The following is a 19,928-nucleotide window of genomic DNA, read 5'->3' as shown; positions in this document are numbered from 1 at the left end:
ACCTCCTGAGATTCAAAGGGATCTTGCTCCTTTGAAGTAGCATTCTGCTACATGACAAGCCAAAGATTTATGAAATAGCAGTACGACATCTTAAAGAGGTACCACAGTTTGTTCTTTAGTATGCTATGTATTGCGTTGGTAGTGAAAATTACTTTCTCTGATCAGTTCAGTTTTCACTCTAAGAAGCCGAACACATAAACCCAAAACAAACTGGAAGTGATAGTGAAATTTGTCTACCAAATCATGAAGATGAAAGTTCACTAATCGATTCTCAGTTCACATTGGGAAAGAATAGCTGAAGTAGATAATTATTTGAACAAAAGAAATCTTTAGCCTTTGTAGCGGTTAATTTCCTGTAGCAACACCATGGCAGGTAAAACCCTCTTGCCAGATTTTATAAGCTTTTCATTGCCAGTAATGGCTTTCCTGAATAATAAATTAGCAAAGTAAGCAAAAACATCAACCCTTCTGGAAAGACTTTTTTATAAAATCTGTTGCACAGATCAATGTCAGGAAGTAGAGATTTCAGAGCATGTTCTGAAATGGCGTGTGTACAGTACAACAGCTTTCATGGTTGTCATAGCTGGTTGAAATCCTGTTTCCACAGAAAACATTACCCAAATCCTATCTATTTTAATAACATCAGGATTTCAGTTATTGGTTTCTTTTTAAAATTTATGGGTACTGGTCCCACGAAAAGCATATTCATTGAACTTCAAACACTGTTCTTGTTTTAGTTTTGTTATAAATATTTTAATGCCCCTGAAGAAACATTGTATGATTGCTTCAGTAACCCTAGGGACGGAGAGCATGAAATCATGTCTAAAAGGTACTGTTACTACAGAGAGATTGATTGAAATGGAAACAAAGTAAACTCCAGTCGTTTTATTGTATAAGGACACTGCTGCTTACTACAAAAAAATAATATAGAAACATAGCAACAAATTCAAAAGTGCCTGAATAAAACTTAACTCCAGAAACCTCACATTGCCATGTAATTTTATCTTTGTTCCAAACCACTCAGTACTTACATTTACACTTCCTCTCAATTTAATCATGTACTTATTTCATATGAACTCCCTGACATGAGCTCTCAACCCAGAGAGTTATAAGATGTACACCTTGCTGTGTTTATATCTCATTTAGATTTATGATTCAATGACACACACAAAAAACCTGTTTTTACTTTCAGCTCAACGATCTAAGAGATTCCTTCCAAGCCTCTTCACAGGCTCAGAAATTCTCGTTCACAGTTTTTGCAGAGATCAAAACTGCATCTACAGAGATCACGTACCTCCATCCTGCCAAAAGCCTGTTATGCTTCACCATGGAACCCTGCCAGCCCAGAACATCACCTGAAGATGAGCCCAGGGTTAGCCTGGCTGTCTCTGACTGGAATACTGGGAGGCACCTGACCTCTGTAGTGCCTTCTGTAGTCCTGGCTCTGGGTCCAGTTTCCCAATTGCACATCAGAACAAGGCCCCGTGTGTCATTTGATGGCAACTCAGAAGCATGAACAGGAAGATCTTTTCAATTTCTTCCTGAATTGCCCTGTCTCTCTAATGTCACGTTCACTTTCAATCATCTATACATTTGATTTCAATACTAATAAAAAGTTATTTAGCTTTAGCACTTTGCCTAGCTTTAAATTCATAAATGTCCTTTGGCTTTCAGGCCTTCTGCCTCAGTCTTGACCATTTTTCCTAGGTGAAATTCCTCTGGGTTAATGCTACTGGCTCCTTACCCTGTGCACATTCTGCATAAACACATTTACATACCCTTTTAAAATGATTTATTGCAGTCGCCACATATTTTCTCAAATGCTGAACTTTGTCTTGATGAAGTTGTACTGATAGAGTGCATAGTTCTTTCTGCAGTTTACAAGAAGTCAGACTTAAAAGTACTACATGTGTTCCTACCTCAGACCTATTGTTTATTTGCATTCAATTTTCTATAATGTAGGGTTCTGCCTACCACTTTCCATCTACAGTCCAGACTCAATTACCTCCTTTGATCAATAAACCTTTATCATAGATTAGTGTAAATATTAGGTATTTTGTTCCTGTTCACAATCTGTATTTTTTACACTACAGGTGTTTAGTTCTTTTTACTTTTGGGAGGTTCAGAATTCATCCAACAGAATTCTGCAATTTTTGCATTTTTAAAGAAGAATCTCTAAATAAATACTTTAACTTCTTCCTAATGTTTTTTGCAACAGCATCTTAAATGTTTAGTTCCCTATATGCAAGTACAAGAGAGAGCAAATGGAAAACTTGCTGAGTTCCTCTGGAAAGGATTTTAACATTGCAGAAGCTAAAACAGCCTTTACTGCTTAATTAAAAATGTTAGGTTGCCTAGAACCTAATACTATTCTTATTTATTTAAATCTAAATAAATCATAATATTTTCTTAAGTGGTCAAATGAGAAATTGAAAAAATTATACAAATGTCTTTAAACTCATGATATATCAACGCTTAATATGTTACAGATCATCCTTTGCCACCCTAGCCAACCTCTCCTGGTATTCATACACCTTCTTCTTGCACATAGTATGAAATCTAAACATGTTTAAGAAGGACTGTTTAGCTCACAACCAAATGGCCTCCTCTAACATTCTCATTTCTGTGCTGACTAGCATCTCTTACATTCATGTCTCACTCCTGAACAGAAGTAAAAGATGAAGCAAAAGTATTTCAACTTATCTCATTTTACATATAATGCTGCTGGAAGAAAGAGACTGGTGTTCTGATATTACCACTAAATGCATTATGAATCACAGAAAATACACACTTACAAAGTCTTTTCTGCTTGGTCTAAAATATCACTCTCGTTGCTAACAATCACTTGTTGGATATTTATTATTGCCTCTACAAAACATGTTCATCCTATCTCTGTCTGACATATTACATTCCTAGGCACAGCTCCAAGACTCTTGTTGAAACATGGATACATTTCATGCTATGCTATTACTGTCATGTGGTTGATTCTTCTTGGCTTGCATTCAAGTCAACTGCTTCAAGAGAAGGGGAAAAAAAAAAAAAAAAGCCAATATTGGTCCAAGTTTCTCTTCATAGCGGGACAGACTTCTCAGGTTTGCCTAATTGCAATTCATCCATATACTAAATACTAGTTAATGTGACATTCCTTAGATTGTTAAAATTTATTACCAGAAAATTATTACAGCACTGATATTTTAAATTTTGAAGCATCCATTTTATGGAACTGTTTTTGGGGTTTTTTTTAATACATTTTTCTTCTACAGACATTTTAGATGGATGAAAAACTCATTTTGACACAACTAAAAGCAATTCTCACTTTTACTTTCTGCTTTTCATCAGCACATATATTTTTCTAAAATTTCCTTTAAATGTGTATTTCAAGGTTGCAATATTCTACACATGATGTCTATTGCTTTGTAACTATTTAGATGCCTATAAAAAGCTGGTTTACTTTCTGATTTACTCCAAATTGATTTACTGGTAGCAGTGGGGGAGGAGATTTCCACAACTGTATCAGAAATAAGAAGATTCTCTAACAAATTGATTCATTTTTTGAAACTTTGTTTTGTAACTAAATCCACTAACTATCAGAACATACCCGGTTCGAAGAAAATGGCTCTGCATTGATGCAAGACCAGGTTTTTCCTCAAGAATTTATCTTTTCAGGACTTCCTTATAAACTAATTATACTATTTTTTTTTATTTCTGAATCTTCTTTAGAATGTTGATGGTTTTGTAGCATTGTGCTGCTTAAAGATGTTATCATTCATTATTTTATATGTCCTTCAGGCAAGACTATCATTTTTGTAGTCCAACAGGCTTCTGAAATCCCACAGAGACCATTGGATCTTATTTGCTGTTTAACAGCAGCAGAATTTCCTATTTAATTTTATAATCTTCCAGAGAGGAATTACTTTTTCTCAAAATGTATATGCTTATATTTTCACATTCTTGAAGTTTTCCTCCTCCTTTTGTTTTTCTTTTTAGTGGTGTTTCTAACACTTTGATATACTCGCTGGGAATATAGCTAAGCTAACAGTTCTGTATTTAAATGTGATTACAGATGGTTTTAAAACTGCTTTTTTAAAAAATTGAGTAGATATCTTCATTAAATACTGCTGCTTCATGGGTTCTTCAGACTGTGTTCATGCCGTGTAACTATTCAATTCAAAAACATAAAATATGAAAACCAATCAGTTCCATCGTGACCCACTCCCTGCCAACATAGGCAGGTCCTAGCAGTAAATTTTCCAGGTATTTTGTTTCCAAATTGTTGATAACCTATTTATAAAAAACCTGGTCCATATTCTAATGGTTTTCAGTGATGACAAGTTTTCTATACACAGAAAAAGATAACACCCAGCTGGGAAAACACTGCACTCTACAGATTGTTTACATTTTTCGCATTGCCAAGACTGCGATTTTTGTTCAGAAGTTTGCATGGTCTATACTTGGGAACAAGACAGTGAAGCTTAAACTGGAAAGCAGAAATAATACTCCTATGACTTCTCTAAACAGATGTGTCACTCAAAGTGAATGCTTGGCTGGTGAAAATAAGAACATGTGTTCTTTCCTGATTTGTTCTTAACAGGGCTTGAGAAGCCTGAGAGAATCAAGGGGTAGGGACCTTCCTTTCTTGTTTGCTGTCTTGCCAAGCAGTGAAAGTCAATAACATGGCTTTTAATCAGCCAGGGGATTCTAAAAATGTGACCTTAAATGTTAAAGCTCTTCAGCTGAAAGAAGTACTGATAAAAATACCCTGGTTTGCTAAGTCTAACCAGCTTATCTTGAACGCTAATCATCATGCACAAATAAAAGGATTCAAGCAGCGAGAGGACAAATTTACAAGTTTCTCTCCTTCTTCCTGGGCAAGCAATACCAAAAAACATTTACAATGGTAACTATGAATTTATAAGACATCAGTAGGAAGATGCAGTTGATATGAAGAACAAAAAGCTGTGTATGGTTTTGATGGATTTTGAGGATAGTAACTTTAAGTGGGAGAACTGAAAAACAAGCAGGCTAGAAAACATTGGAAGTGGATAAAAAACACATCTTTGACCATAAAATTGTGAATTTATGACAATGCCACTGACATTCATAGGTTTGAATAACTATAAAAACAGTAAGATATCTAGATGCAGTGAAAAAGAATAAGGCATCCAGGTGGGAACAAGGTTCAGGGAAAACTGTGATCATCTGATGAAGCATTCAAGTTAAAACTGAGAAGGATTATCTGAACCTGAGGGAAATAAAGCTATCATCCTGAGCAATTTATGGTGGTTCAGAATACAAAAGTAAAGCCCATGGAGAAAGTGTAATGACTCCCACAGTCAAGTACCCTTTGGAAATGTATGACGGCACATTTTTAGAAAACACTTTCATTAAAAAAACTACTTATTGACTGAGATTACATGCCAAGGAAAACTTCTGTCCTTCATGTGAAAGATACACTTACAGCACAATCTGAAGCAAAAACATTTTGTCCAGTTTATCACCAACAATAACAATTCTGTCAGTGAGCAGCAAGACCAAGAGAAGCTGAGAAGCTGCTGGCAAGGCACATTATAATATCTGGCACACTCCTCTATTAAATGAAGCAATGAACACTACAGTCAACAAAGGGGCTGTGTATAAAACACACGGTAAATTATGTGAGAAGAGGAAGAATCAGATGAAAGAATGATTTTATAATGTCATATCCCTGAGTGAGAAAATCTGGAAGTATAAAATAAAGAAAAACAAAACAAGCTGGCCAGATTACAGAAATAAGACAGACCAAAATTACAGTCAGCATCTAGAAATATATAAAAAAATGATTTCTGAGCTCACTGCAAAAGATTTCTAAAAGTATAATAAATAGAGAAAAAAATTAATAACTTGCATTCTTTTTTTTAAGAAACCGTATGTATATTAACAATGTAGTTGAGAGAGTAATGACATAAAGATGAGAGATTCTCTTAACTGCTCAGCTGAATTCTGAAGTATTGCTAGGGCTTGTCCTTCCTATTTCAAGAACAAGCACAGAAGATTACAAGGAACCCAGTCCTCTCAAAAAATTCTAACACTGATCTAGCACCCAAAAACCTATAAAATCGTTAATATGTTTTATTTTATTTACTAACTCCACCAGTGTTTGGATAGCAAATATTATTCAGCTAAACTCCAATTAAAAGGGGCCAAGCAGGATACATCCTACTAAATTTAGATAGTTGACTGAAGTGCTTAATATAAAAGACCTAACTTAAAAGGCTTGAGGGTTATTCTCTTTGCAGAAAATAGGACAGTCACTTGCAGAAAAATTCAGCTCATCTGAGAAAGTCTCTCTAACCCTTTCTCTCCTTTAACTACTGAAGAAGCATAGGCCCTTCTCTTGGCAACCTTAGCGACATTCCTAGTTAGGTGGGATACATCTGTGTCACAATATATTCCCTCTGAAATTAACTTCTTCGTCAGCTTCTGGGTCATTTGTGGCAATAATTCATGATTCTGGTTTTTAACTATGCAGTCTGAAAGGTCAAACCACCATATAAATCTCACCTTCTCCATTTCCCATGTCAGTGTCTGAAACTACTTAAAGCATTTGCTACTTAACATGTATGGGGAGAGTTTTGTTAGACACTTTCCTTATTTAAGATTGGATTACGGGATTCTAGACCCATAAGTACATCTGCTGTCTTGGAGAGAACGCTCTTTACTTCTCATAAATGAAGCAGCAGTGGTATGAAGAATTCTGTGTTCCTCAGACACAGCAGTATTCAATCAGAAGGAAGGTCTCTCTGTCTGCCAGCTCAGCATTTTGCCACCAGAATATCCAGATATGGTATCTGATTTTCAGAAATGAGAGCTTCATTTCTAGCATTCAGAAATTATGCATCTGTTCTGGGTGGGAAAGCCAGCTGAGCCTGCACTGAACTCTGTTCCTCTTGTTACACAAAGAATCAAATGTCAATACGATGCAGTTTCACTGCCTCTAAAATAACTGGTCTGGTAAGGGCACAATGAAGGAACAAGTTCACATCCCTTACAGATGGTTTTTCAAAACATTCACGAAGCTTCCATGGTTTTTCTTGCAAAATAAAATCTGGAAATTTGGAAAGTTCAAATTTTAGTTTAAGCACTCAGGAAGCATGGGTCAAATAGCACATAGTTATTCAGTTAGCCAAAATAATTTTCAAAGGCAGAAAAATCCCTTTCACTCATTAAAATAAAAGGTTCCTAAACACTAAAGATAGAGAAGATATATTAGTCAGTGCGACTTAGAATATAAAACATCTTTCTCTAGAGCCTTAACATGTTTCTTTTAAAAGGTAAGATAGAAAGAAATAGAAATACAACTGCCAGGATGAAATCTTTATCCAATGTTTTCTGATGAAATAAAAAGAACTTCTTTCCCATTTCATAGCATAAAATTTTCATAAAAGTAAAACTTTTCAAGGAAAGAAGCCTCATTTGTGTTTCTTCATTTTTTTGTCGGCTCTGTAAGCAGACATTCTAAAACAAGGTGGAGATGAGGCTTTCCATGATCAAGGTAGCTGAATACAAATAGGAAGGGTATTAAATCGCAAATATGCAAACAGTGTCACAGTTGGCCTCAGGCCTGTCTCCCATTCTTCACTAATCATGCTGCAGCACAATTACATATAACTGTTTATTTAATTCTCTAAAAGCATGTTCAGGCATTGAAAAATGAAGACTAAAAACACAGCCATCCCTTCTCGAATGTGACTGGCATTGTTATGCTGCTTTTGTTTTACTTTTCACAGTAAATTAATTCCAAAAACACTGCCAGTGAGACTCTTCACTGTCACTTTCACAAGCCTTCTCTCAGATCTGGGAGGGTACACTCCACAGCAGCACTGGCATGACTTGGATGCTAAGCCTCTGAATGCTCATATAGGCTGATTAATCAATTATACAATCACTGGAAAGGTTAGGTTGAGCTATTCTTTTTCCATTACTTCAGGAGAAAGAAATTCCTTTTGCCCATGTAGAGCTAGAAAGTGAGCTAGTCACAGTGAAAGAGGGATGTGAGGAAGGGCACATGAAAAGTTTCTGTAGATGTTGGCTTTTGGTGTTCTTAAAAGCCTGCTTTTCAAAGAATATTTTTGTAAGAAAGAAAAAAAGATGTTATTTTTCATATTTCCAGTGAGAAATATAGCTTGTCCACACAAAGTTGAAATGAGCTTTTCCTCCTTGAAATTTTTTGGGTTCTTTTTTCCTCCATTTTCCTAATAAGTTTAGTCACAGACATAATAAATATGCTCATGCAAAATATTAATGAGAAGTAATTGGTGGCAATGGTAAAGAGGAAGGACTTCATTTTCAGACTTTAACATACTAAACTGGTATTTAGAAAGAGATTAGCAAATTTGATGTGAAATCATAGTCACAATTGGATTTTTACAAAGGTATTTTTGATATGGAGCCATTTTTGTCATTTAATTCTTCAAAACAACAAATATCCTGTGTGTACATTTCTGTTAGTATTAGGGCATTGCTAAAAGAAACCAACAAAGAAACCAAAGCTGTCTTGGACAGCCTAGATTTTAATATTTACAAAATTACTATCTCAAAATTTTATACAAGGAAGCTTTCTTGCAACACATAGTATCTGCCAACCCTCTTCAATAGCATTATCTCATTTTGGCAACTGTACCTAAAAAAATTTATTACAGCAAATTTGCATAGCAATAGAACAATCTGGGCTTGACACACAAGGGTACTGATTAGGTTCAATTTACCTCTCCAGTCACCTTTTTGTTCTTAGAACTTATTTCTTCATATCATTGCATGATTTAAGGAACTGAATAAATTATAAACATATCAGTGCTGGACTGAAATATTTTCTAATTCCAAGTGGTTTTTTAAAATGTAAACTGTTATTTGCCCCTTGAGAATTTTAAATAGGAGATAATCACAATAAACCTAGTCAAAAAGGGTATCAAGTTTTAATTGACAAAAATGCTGTGTATACTATCTTACTCTCAAACCTCTAGAGCACAGAAGCAAAAGCCAGAATAATAACCCAAAATAGCTCCAGACATTTGTATAGCAATCTTACTGATATGTCATCAGAATGAGACAAGCAATCAAACTTCACATTTTTTTTCTTTTCCAGGGAAACTAACTTCACTTTCCACTTTCCACTAACTTCAAGAATAACAACAACAACATATTTAACTCAAAATAATTGATGGCATATTTTAATTGTGATCATAAACAGCATACAGCCTCAACCTTAGCTGCACAATATATATCAATCCAAGGTTTCTTAAAGTAAAACACAAACATCACAAATTACTGATGAGGAGAGGAAAATGCTGAAGGAAAAAATTTAATGAATCATTAATAATAACAGTGATGTTAACCGTAGAGTAGATGCTTAACTGTTCATTTCTTCTAGACACGTACTACAGAATTACAGTTTATACTGCAAGGTCATCAAAACTGTGAGAGGATACAGCATTGCTCTGCTGCAATACTGAGGACAGGCATTAATGGGAGCTGTGAAGAAAAAATAGTGTTCTGAAAAATTTGCGACTCTACAGAATTTGAACCAATTTAGTAGGTTCTCACTGAATATAGATTAGAGATTTCTTTCCAGGAGATGAAAACACCATTGATATAAGCAATGATTGTTCTTTATTTAAAATGTTCTGTGTCTTTATTTATATATTTATTTAAAGGCTTTAAAACAATTCTTAGTCGAAGTGCCAAAATCATACAATGACATTTGACAGGAACAAAAGAAAAAAAGATTAAAAAACATCATTACTGTGGAGCATGTTATATCTATGTAGGGATGGCATACATGCTGTATTCCCCAATTTCCAATGTGTAGATTATCTGTGTTCAGTTTAACCTTAAATGTCAGGATATCCAAAATACTAGTTTTGATAGGCTTTACTGTGACTGGAAGATATTCTCTATTGCCGATATTTGTTCCTAGTGTGTATTCTAGCTTAATAAGTGTTCATATTTCTAGGAGGGTACAATGGGAAACCCTCCTCTGGCTATTATTTTATATATCAGTTATTGTAAATATAGTATAACATTAAGTGTACCTGAGCAGCCAGATCTACCTGGCTGTATTTAATAATTTATTTTTCATCAGAAAATATAATTTGTTGCTACTGATGGTGTTTGCAGAAATATCCAACTCTAACAGCTACCAAGTGTCCAGGCCTCTTACCTTAGGTGCAGAAGAGTCAAATACCAAAAAAGTTAGTTACTTACCTGATATTGAACAGGGATCTTAAAATAATCCCAGTTCAAATAGTCACCAATTTTAGTATGGGAAACCTCCGTTTAAGTCCCAGTACAAATCAGAATTTTTTTAATCTAGGTTTTCCAGGGTCATAAGTAACTGGTCTCTCCAAACCAGAGATAACGTAGGAGTAAGTAATGGGCTGTTTGCCATTTAAAAACAAAAGAAAACTCGATGACAGGTCTCAGCTTGTCCCAAAGAGGAAGAGGCAGGATTTCTAAAATACCAGTGAAAATATTAGTAAGAAAAATATTTCTTGCCCAGTGCAGCTGAAGGCATTACACACTTTTAGTCCTGTCCCAAACAGCTTGTGTTGCTAAGAGAATAAGTTTTCCCATTCAACGGGTGGAATTAATTGCTCCTAAGAGTTACTTAGCGATTAACCAATATAGAGAACATTTCTAACACTCTGTTCTCCTTTGCTATGATTTTTAACCACTAAACTGAAGTATCAGAAAATATTAAAGAAACAAAAAACAAAAAATGAACATCAAAAAGCACTACAAGTATTCAAAACATGTTGAAATTGTCGTAAGTACAAAAAGCTTTCTGAACCACTTACCCAGGCACTGACACATCTGCCGCAAGTGGTGATTTTGAAATCCCCATAGAGATCCTTGATGGCACCAGTTGTAAAGAATCCCTCCACCATCAGCAAAATGCCGTATACAAAGAATGCAGCTGCTACACCATATATCACATACTTGAAGATGTCAATCCTGTATAGGAACAGCAAAAATTATTTATCTGCATAAATATTTAAAGCTGACTCCGAAATTTCAGGGTGAGATAATCAGACCCACTGAGCCTCAAAGTTTCTACACTGGAGTCAGCTTAAGTGCTGATGTGCTATAATGACAGCTGAAGCTGAGGACAGGAGTGAACTTTGGAATAAAATAGCATTGATATAAGAAACACTGGGCCATTTAATTTAATAAAATGTAAAAATGGATCTGTGTAGGTAAGACAGAACAATTTGTCAGAATAATTTAAAAGTCAGTTAATTTTAATTTTATTTTTTCCTCTAAATAAAGTGGCAAAAGAAAAAGAAAAAGGAAACAATAATCTGACATCTCCCAAGTAACACATTGCATCCAGGTCGTAGGTTATAGAAAAGGTATTTGTCACAATCTTCAATAAACCTTTTTACACGTACAAGTAGTTCTCAAGATGCAATGCCAATCTATGCTATCTTCTCCTTATTATTATTTTTCCACTTATTCTTCAATGGACAAAGTGTCTGACACAGAATAATAAAATCATCAAGAGAGATCCCTAACTTCAAACCAGAAACATGTTATTACCGAAGTAATAAGGTCAGATCATCTGGTGTTCTTCTATAATGGGGCTTTAAAAACATAATTTCACAGACCCAAAGCTCAAGAAATGGAAGGATGGCTTACAGTGTAACATGCAGAGCCCTAGAAGGCTCAATTAATTACAGAGACAATTACCTGGGTTGTCATGTTGTTGTCCTGCCCAGCACCGTCTAGAAGCTCAACAGTGGCTCAAGGAGACTGCCTCCTAAATGTTCTCTTACGACCACATTTGTGAAAAGATGTTTGAAAGCACCTCTCTGCTCTAAGTGTTTTGTCTAAACTTGGAAACATTGCTAGTGACCATTACCTTGGATCAGCAGGTTTCAATGTTTCCTACTTGGACTTCTCTAAAAAACTAGCCACAGTAAGCTTTCAGTTTATCAATATGACTCAGCAGGAGTTGTGCAACTCTTTAGAAAACAGTAATATGCAGGTTTAAGATGTTAGTAAGTTTCAGTCATATTGTCCAGGTCAAGACAGCAACAGATCATAACAAAGTAGGACAAAAAAATAAGCTAGAGACCCATTAATGATAATATTTCTTTAGGATCACACTTTTCATCATCACCCAAAAGATAACTCTCAATATATGTTTTACATGTACAATACAATAACAAAGCTCAAAACCCCATTAAAATATCTTTGAGTTTGGATGGTTTTCAAGAGATTTAAGGTCAGATTCAAGTTTACAGTTGATATTTCAGATATATGACTGTGTCTACAACTTCACTGAATCTTAAGCTTGCATTAGTATCATAAAAATGCAATTAAACTTATGACCTGATTGGGGGTGGGAGAAGTATCGTAAATGAATGCTTTCGGCACCTATTGTAACATTTTTCAGAAGGCGATAACTGAAGGGTTCTGGGAATGAGACAGGATATGTTTTTCCCTAGCATTCCAATAACAAAGCCCTCTCAGCATTTTCCTACATCACTTTTTCTTTCATACTCAAGTGAAAACTAGGGTAAGTTGATATCTGTACAGAATACATACATGAACTATTCAAAACGGTGAAATAAATTTAATGCTATAGACAATATTAGGTGATGCAAAGATGAAATTTATTTTAATACATATAATTGCCGATTACATTGTAAAAAAATCCTGTTTCCCTAATTTTATAGTAATTCAGCCAGTGTAACACTGTTTTAACAGGAAAATGATGTTTCGAGCCTGTCCTGTCATTATTGATGAAAATAAACTTTACAAGAAACAGACAGAAACTTCGTGACTATTCTATAAAATCTCTTCCAATTGCTATCACCTTATAAAATTGCGACCTTCACCAGTGGCTTAAGTGTGGGAGTTTTGCCAGCAGCAGCTCCTCACAGACCTCAGTGTGCTCAGTGCTGTAGAAATTACAAGCTATCATTGTCCTAAAAAGATTAAGGCTTTTAGGAAGTCCAGAGACTACTTCAGCCCTTGCAACAGCCCTTTAAACCATCTGTGTTGAGCCTCCCACTGAGCTGCTTGTATCAAAAAGCATACTAAAAGATCTCTGCTTTTTCCTCAGCCTTATGTGTAACTAAAGGAATCACTTTCACTTAAGCCTCCTACAAGGAAAAAATATATATAGCTATACACTAGCCAAATATAGAAATCAGTTTCTTCCTCATACGCTCTCTACAGAGAGAAGTAGTAAAATCTCTACTGATCAGACTACATAAGATGAAATAGCCAGACTTACTACAAGGAGAAAAGATCTTGTATAATGCAAAGAGTAAAAACATAAACAAAAATTGTGAAACAATCATTCAGCTACCTCTTTAAAATTCAGATAGGATTGTATTGCAATATAACTACATTTAGTGTGTGCTGTATTTAAAGAAAATGTATTACAACAATAACATTTTATATATATATATAGTTTTGAAGATAGTGTTGGTATTAAATTATTCTGCAGCATCTAATAAATTTCACATAAACTTTGATTTTCCAATGAAATTATAATAGATAATAAAATATAGGCCTTGTAAAATGGAGATTGCCTTTCTTTAAAATAGAATTTGATTCATTGTGGATGAACGCAGGGAGATTAATTGCCATCTGTTTCAGCAAAGTCTCAAATGCCGCAGACAGAGCACGAGAGCAGCCAGAGAGGTAGAAGGGAATGGCAGAAGGGGTGATGAACATGAGCCAGCGGGCAAGGTGGGCAGGGACAAAGAAAAAGGACAAGCAGGGCTTACATTGTGTAGGCTGGAATGGAAGGAAAGAGATGGGTAAGGAGCAAAGGAAGAAGAGACAAAATTATAAAGATAAACTTTGCACTCCTGACAGGATTGGAAAGATATACATTAGGTGAAGACTAAAGCTACAGTACATGAGAAGAACAAAAAGAAATCTCGAATACCTATTCACTAAATGCAGAAGTCCTATGAATGTTATATAATGATATAATTAAAGTCATGAAACATTTCTATTAAAAGGCAATCAATGAAGATTGCAAAGATAAACCTGATCTTAACAAATTTGCGTTGCTCATGCAATCTTCACATATTAACCTAGGTTGCTGGGTAGAATAAGCTGAATGATTATCTAAACATAAATTAATTGTGAAAAACATCTTGAAATTAGTAAAAGCCTTTTTTTAATAGAATAATCTAAAACATATTTTGCACACTGTCTTAATCTTGTAGAGGCTCCATGAGTTCCAGATCTGATTTTCCTCATAAAACTATGTTCAGAAATGTTAAAAACACAAACATCACTGTTTTCAATTTGTGGTTTAAATCAAGCTGATCTTTCAATTTTTAGTTCTTTTTCTGCTGCTGGGTCATTAATTATTCCATATTAAGCGGTCTTCCTAATTCATTAATCTGAATCTGGATTCTATCCAACAAGATGAGTATTAAAATAGCTCTAGAGAAAACACTTTCTTCCTCTGACAGAAGTTATTGGTGGAAGCCATCAATGCTAACATCTTAACAAAAAGGTTGTAGCTGAGTACAGAGTAGACTATCCCAGCAGAGACAAGTCAGAGGTGAGTGAAAACATTCTCAGTGAGTTGGATAAATGTTGCAGATTTCCTACTGTATATTTTCATGGTGCTTTGGAAAATTCAAGGATTAAAAAATAAAATAAATTAGCAAGCAATAAGATTAATTATTGAATGATCATGTCTATGTGTAGCAGGCTTTTGTGAAAAGTGTTTTATAACAAATTAGTCATTATTTTGTTGTTGAGACTCCTTCAATCAACTGAGCTCATATTTATTACATCCTGTTTCAAAAGTATTTCAATATTCATAATTAGCTTCTATTAACTGTGTCTAGAAGTAATAACATTTTGGGCTTGAGGAACTAGTTGTTTCACTGGAGTAAATCAGTACTGCCTCACCATAATAAATATTTAATATAATAATAAATACCCCAACAGATAAGCCAAGAAGTGTTAACATTGACCTTTTATATTTTACTGTGTCCTAAAAGGAATTGCAAATTGTAGTAAGCCTGAAGAATTTACACTGTTCAGTTTAACCATGGTACACATTCTACCCTCAATGTTGAAAGTTGGTACTCAGCTAATGAACACCAATATATATTTTTCTATCAAAATTATTTAATATTTCTTTGGAACAATCTACATGCACCTAGGGATATTTTTCTTTAATTTGGCTAATATAGAAATGCATTGCAGACATTTATTTGCAATTAACAGCAACAAAAAAAACATCAGTTTGCCCTGTGACACATGATTCTCATGCTGTCCAGAAAACCTTTTTATTCAAATAAAGTATGTGTACACTTCAGCTGGAACAAGAGATAAAAGCCTAATATTACAGAGGTTTTAGTTGGCCTAGCCCACCACAGTACTAGGTATTGCTGTGGAACTAGTTTTCCAGCATTTATAATTCCATCTCACATTCTCTTCCTGAATTTATAACATAACTTCTCCAAATATAGATAAAGACATTCAGATACTACAGGTGCCGAACAGCACATAATTGCCAGCAAACTGTAGCTATACTCTCTGAATGCAAGTAGATTCAGGCAATTATACCTATTTCCAAGCTAAGAAAACACAATAAAGAAAACAAAATACCAAAGCCATCAAAGGACCAAAAAGTTATATTATCATAGTAAAATTTCTAATTGAAAATTGCCTTTTCTTTTTTTAACTGGCATAGACAATTTAGAAAGATGAGAAATGCATGTAATCACTGTCAGTGGGGTAGGTCGGGTTTGGGATTTTTTTCCATTTATTTATTTTTTTCAATCACAAGGAACTTTGAATAGTTGATGTTCACATCTAGAATGCACAATAATCTCTGTTAATCTGTAAAACAGCAATGCTGGCCTTCATGCTTATCCTCTCGTCCCCAGAGGGCCTGATCCTAAGAGGCTGTTAAGAGACTGAGATAGCAGCCTACCCCCTCAAGCTATCTCAATCTTGAACAAACAGTTTTGCAAATGTGGTTTTTGAAGAGAGACAAGATATAAGGGGATGTGTGCAAGCAAGAGGGTCTGTTTAGGGTATGCAGAAGCCATGCCCCATGGAAGTTTTTAAAACAGGTGCTCAGGCTGTCCTGCAAACCAGCTGGGAACAATTTCTTGGTGTAAGTTCATGACATTATTCACTTAAACAGTTTGAGCAAAGAAGATAGTTGGTACCATGAAGCATAGAAGAATTGTTAGCAAAGGGAGGAGACAAGAAAAGGCAAACTTCAGAAGGAAAACATACAGCCAGCAGGGAGAGAGAAGGATTTATTAATAATCATGTACTACCTGCAAAATAAGACCAAAAATCTCCAGGTAACAACATAAATGAGGCAAAAGAAACTGAAATATCCTCACTGTGGAGAAGCGAAAAATGAAACTAGTACGAAAATATCAGCATAGATCCATGAGGGATTTTTCTGAGATTAGGTTAATACAGAGTCTAAATTTCTAAATTTCAGGTGGAAAGAAAACAAATTGGTGTACAGAATGTTCATTTAAAGTTTGTCAGGAAATGATAAAAGCAGAAAGGATTAACAGTAGATGAAGTATAAGAGCAACAAAGACCTAAAAGTATTTTTTGTTAAAGTAGAAATAAACCATAATAAAAAGAAAACAGAAACTTCTGATTCTGTATTTCTGGAATAAATTTTGTATGTAATCGTACAAATCATTTCCTCAAAACTAAAGCCAGATTGTTAAGATTATATAAAGAAGAGATCATCATACTATAATATGCAAGTTACACTCACATTCTGCAAGCGACAGATTTTGTTATTCTACTCTGCACAGAAGCTGATGTGACATAAGATCCCTTTGATTTCAACAGATTAATTTGTGGCATACAACTCTCTACAGGTATGCAGAATCCAACCCTAAACCATCATCCTCTAAAAGCTTGATGGTTTCTTCCTTCCTGGGAATGGGACAGTTGAGCTGAGATTTCATGGAGCACCTTGAAAAGCAGTAGAGAATTCACAACCTAATGGAAGAGGAGCAATAGCAGCACAAACCACATTTCTGCCCTATGAATCTTGTAACTTTCTTGGAACAGGAAAGGATACAACATAAGAATTTAAATAATCATGAAATGTTTGAGTCCAAAACACGAAATTCTGACTATGACATATGGACAAGGCTGCTTCTCAAAGTTGTTTCTGATAATCTAGGTTTGTTCTGTCTGCTCACCTCTAGCAAAACTACTTTCTTCGAAACATTTTTAAAGATGTTAATTACAGAAGACATCTGGAGCCCTCTTTGCCTGAAGGCGACCAAAAAAAGACTGGAATTAGCGCACAGTAACGTGCAGACTTCTGGCAGAATTACATGATGGTGTTGTGCACTATGGATACTGAATTCCCAGGCAACTTCCACAGCAATAAAGTGTAAAAAGATGTAGTAAAAGCATATCACAGGATGAGTCACACACAGTAAATACTGATAGCGTAAGACTGACAACTTGATACTAAAACTCCAGATTGGGATGGTAATAGTTAATTTTACCTTTTTCAGATCTCCTGTGGAAAGGCCAGTTATCTTAGTTTTGCATGGCACCTGAAGCAAGATTTAGCAATATGTACATTACAAAGGAATATATGCTTTCCATTTTATATGTTTATAAAGTAAACTAAGAATAAAAGGAAACAAAGGCACTTAAAAGAGAAAAAGATGTTTCCTATGAACATGAACAACCTGCTAAGAAAGGTCTATTGCAAGTGCTCCAAATCACAGGCATGCAGTGATCATAGCCAACCTAAAATTCCAGACAACCAAGAAAGAGAGCTGCTTAACACAGTATTAAATAATGCAGCTGTCTGCTTAAAGTAGTAGACTGCATTTGCACAGATGAAGACCAAACAATTATGTAATTATTATGCTGTTATTCACATGCACTGCTATGAATTTCCTTATTCAATTATTCCATAAAATGAGGACCACATTTTTGCAGGTACCTCCCAAATCCTAAATTTTATTTACATAGATTCTTACTGGGTTTGCTTTTAACAGAATACAGAACACTAGGCTACATAAAACAGCTGAATAGGTTGTAAATGTGACTTTTCAGCACTGTATAATCTTGCAAAGGTGATATTCTCAGGTGCTGCCATGTTTTGTCAGATTTGGTGCATCTACCAAATGATACCAGATGTAAAATGTTATGTTCCGCATCTAATCTTTAATATGCTATATTTGTCCAGTGTTACTTTTTATGTGTGACTGAACCATTGCAGTGAAATAGAAACTGTTCTCCTTAAGTAAACTGCATTTTTTTTTTAAATGAAAAATGCATCGTTTGATAACATTGTGCGCTCTCTGGTGGTTCCTGTCAAATTATAATACACGAACAAGACACGTAGGCCAAAGTTAGGCCTTCCTTGCAGAGATAACTTCATTCTTCTATATTTAGTCAGAATCCAGGTACAAGAACTCAAAGAGTGCTATTAGTGGGAACTCTCATTAGCCTAGTTAGGAGTCTTTTTACCACTGAGCTCAGAGAACAAACCTTTAACTTTACAGCCGTAGGGATTATCGGTATATCCCCATTAGAGTTTTGGTTCAGGAATGGATTTTTTTTTTTTTTTTTTAAGCAAGTTCTGCAGCTGTCCCTACTTATTGAGGTACATTTTGCATCATGTTTTTCAGAGTGCACAACATGGATTCCTTTCCAGTTAAGCTAAATGGGAAGTATGCTCCACAAGTGCTCCTACTGCACTCCAGCAGCTAATGGATATTCAGTCCATTGTATCAGGCAAGACTGAGTCCAAAATAAGTCCCTGAAATAAATACTGTATGAACAGCAAGTTATTAGCACCAAGTATTTAGGTCTACCGATCAGTTTCTATTGTGCTAACACTGCTTTCTAATGCATATGTAGCCTTGTGACTCCTCCACTTAACCCTGGACTACATCTTCGGAGCTTACATCTCAAAAATACCAAGAGAGCAGATTCTCTGTAGATTTCAAAAGAGGGTTTGAATAAGGCTGTTCTCAGCTCACTGTTGTCCATTTTTTGTAGTGCAAGATGATTATCAGCCTATGCAGCATACAGATTAGACACACAGTATTAGATATCAAGCTAGGATTTCTACAATACTTACGTGAAATAAGATTAATTGAAAACGATTTGCTGTCACAGAAGAAACTACACTTCATATGTATCAATGTAGTAATATTCGGGGATTTTTGGATAGTTTCCAAGCATTGCATTTGCAAAATATTTTGTAATAAAATATCTTTCCTGATATTTATAACTTTTTTCAGATACATAACTTTTTTCTGATACTTTTAGAGGTATCAAATTGACCTAATGTAACAGTAAAATCTATTATCTAAAACCAAACACAATTCTAAGCGGGCATACTGTAAAAAAATTTTTTTATATAAAACTATCATTTTATAAGAACCTTTTAATACTAGTTTTACAAATATGAAGCTAAAAACTTTAGATCATACTCCCTAGATAACATATTAATTTGAGGTATAAAGGAAAAGTAAACTATTGTTTACATAACTACTTGGATACTATTATATAATCAGGAGTGTGAAAACAATCCTTACCAGAAGGCAGTTTACACCTTGAAAAAGGCAGTATACACCTCAAACAAATGACTGTACAAGCCTGGACTTCACTCACAGGCAGTCACCCTAACAGTTTGGTATATGCAAAGGGTGTACATCTCCACTTCTCTCCTGTCTTTTCTTCCCGTTCGTAGGCTCAGATAGCTGAATCCATGCTCAGATGAAACTTCTCCTTACAGAATCACTGGGGTTACCTGCCAGGGCTCTTTAGGATGGTTGCTGTTTCCAGACATACTATGACACAGCCCTGCATAAGTTAGCAATTACTTGTCCTGATACAGAGCCTTACTCGTTTTGCTTCCCATAATACAAATAGCGTGT

The 19,928-nt window shown here is 35.0% G+C and overlaps 1 protein-coding gene across 1 annotated transcript in view; it reads right to left on the bottom strand.

Moving 5' to 3' along the window:
- Nucleotides 1-19,928, bottom strand: part of GPM6A (glycoprotein M6A) — a 131,128-nt gene that overhangs the window by 16,786 nt on the left and 94,414 nt on the right. The window contains exon 3 of the mRNA XM_009474803.2: nt 10,833-10,989. Coding sequence (XP_009473078.1) covers nt 10,833-10,989 — 157 coding nt within the window. The remainder of the gene's footprint in view (nt 1-10,832; nt 10,990-19,928) is intronic.

Source organism: Nipponia nippon, unplaced genomic scaffold, assembly GCF_047370975.1.
Source record: "Nipponia nippon isolate SJK-2023a ecotype South Korea unplaced genomic scaffold, ASM4737097v1 scaffold_6, whole genome shotgun sequence".
Taxonomy (NCBI): domain Eukaryota; kingdom Metazoa; phylum Chordata; class Aves; order Pelecaniformes; family Threskiornithidae; genus Nipponia; species Nipponia nippon.
This window is presented reverse-complemented; position numbering and strand designations above follow the sequence as displayed.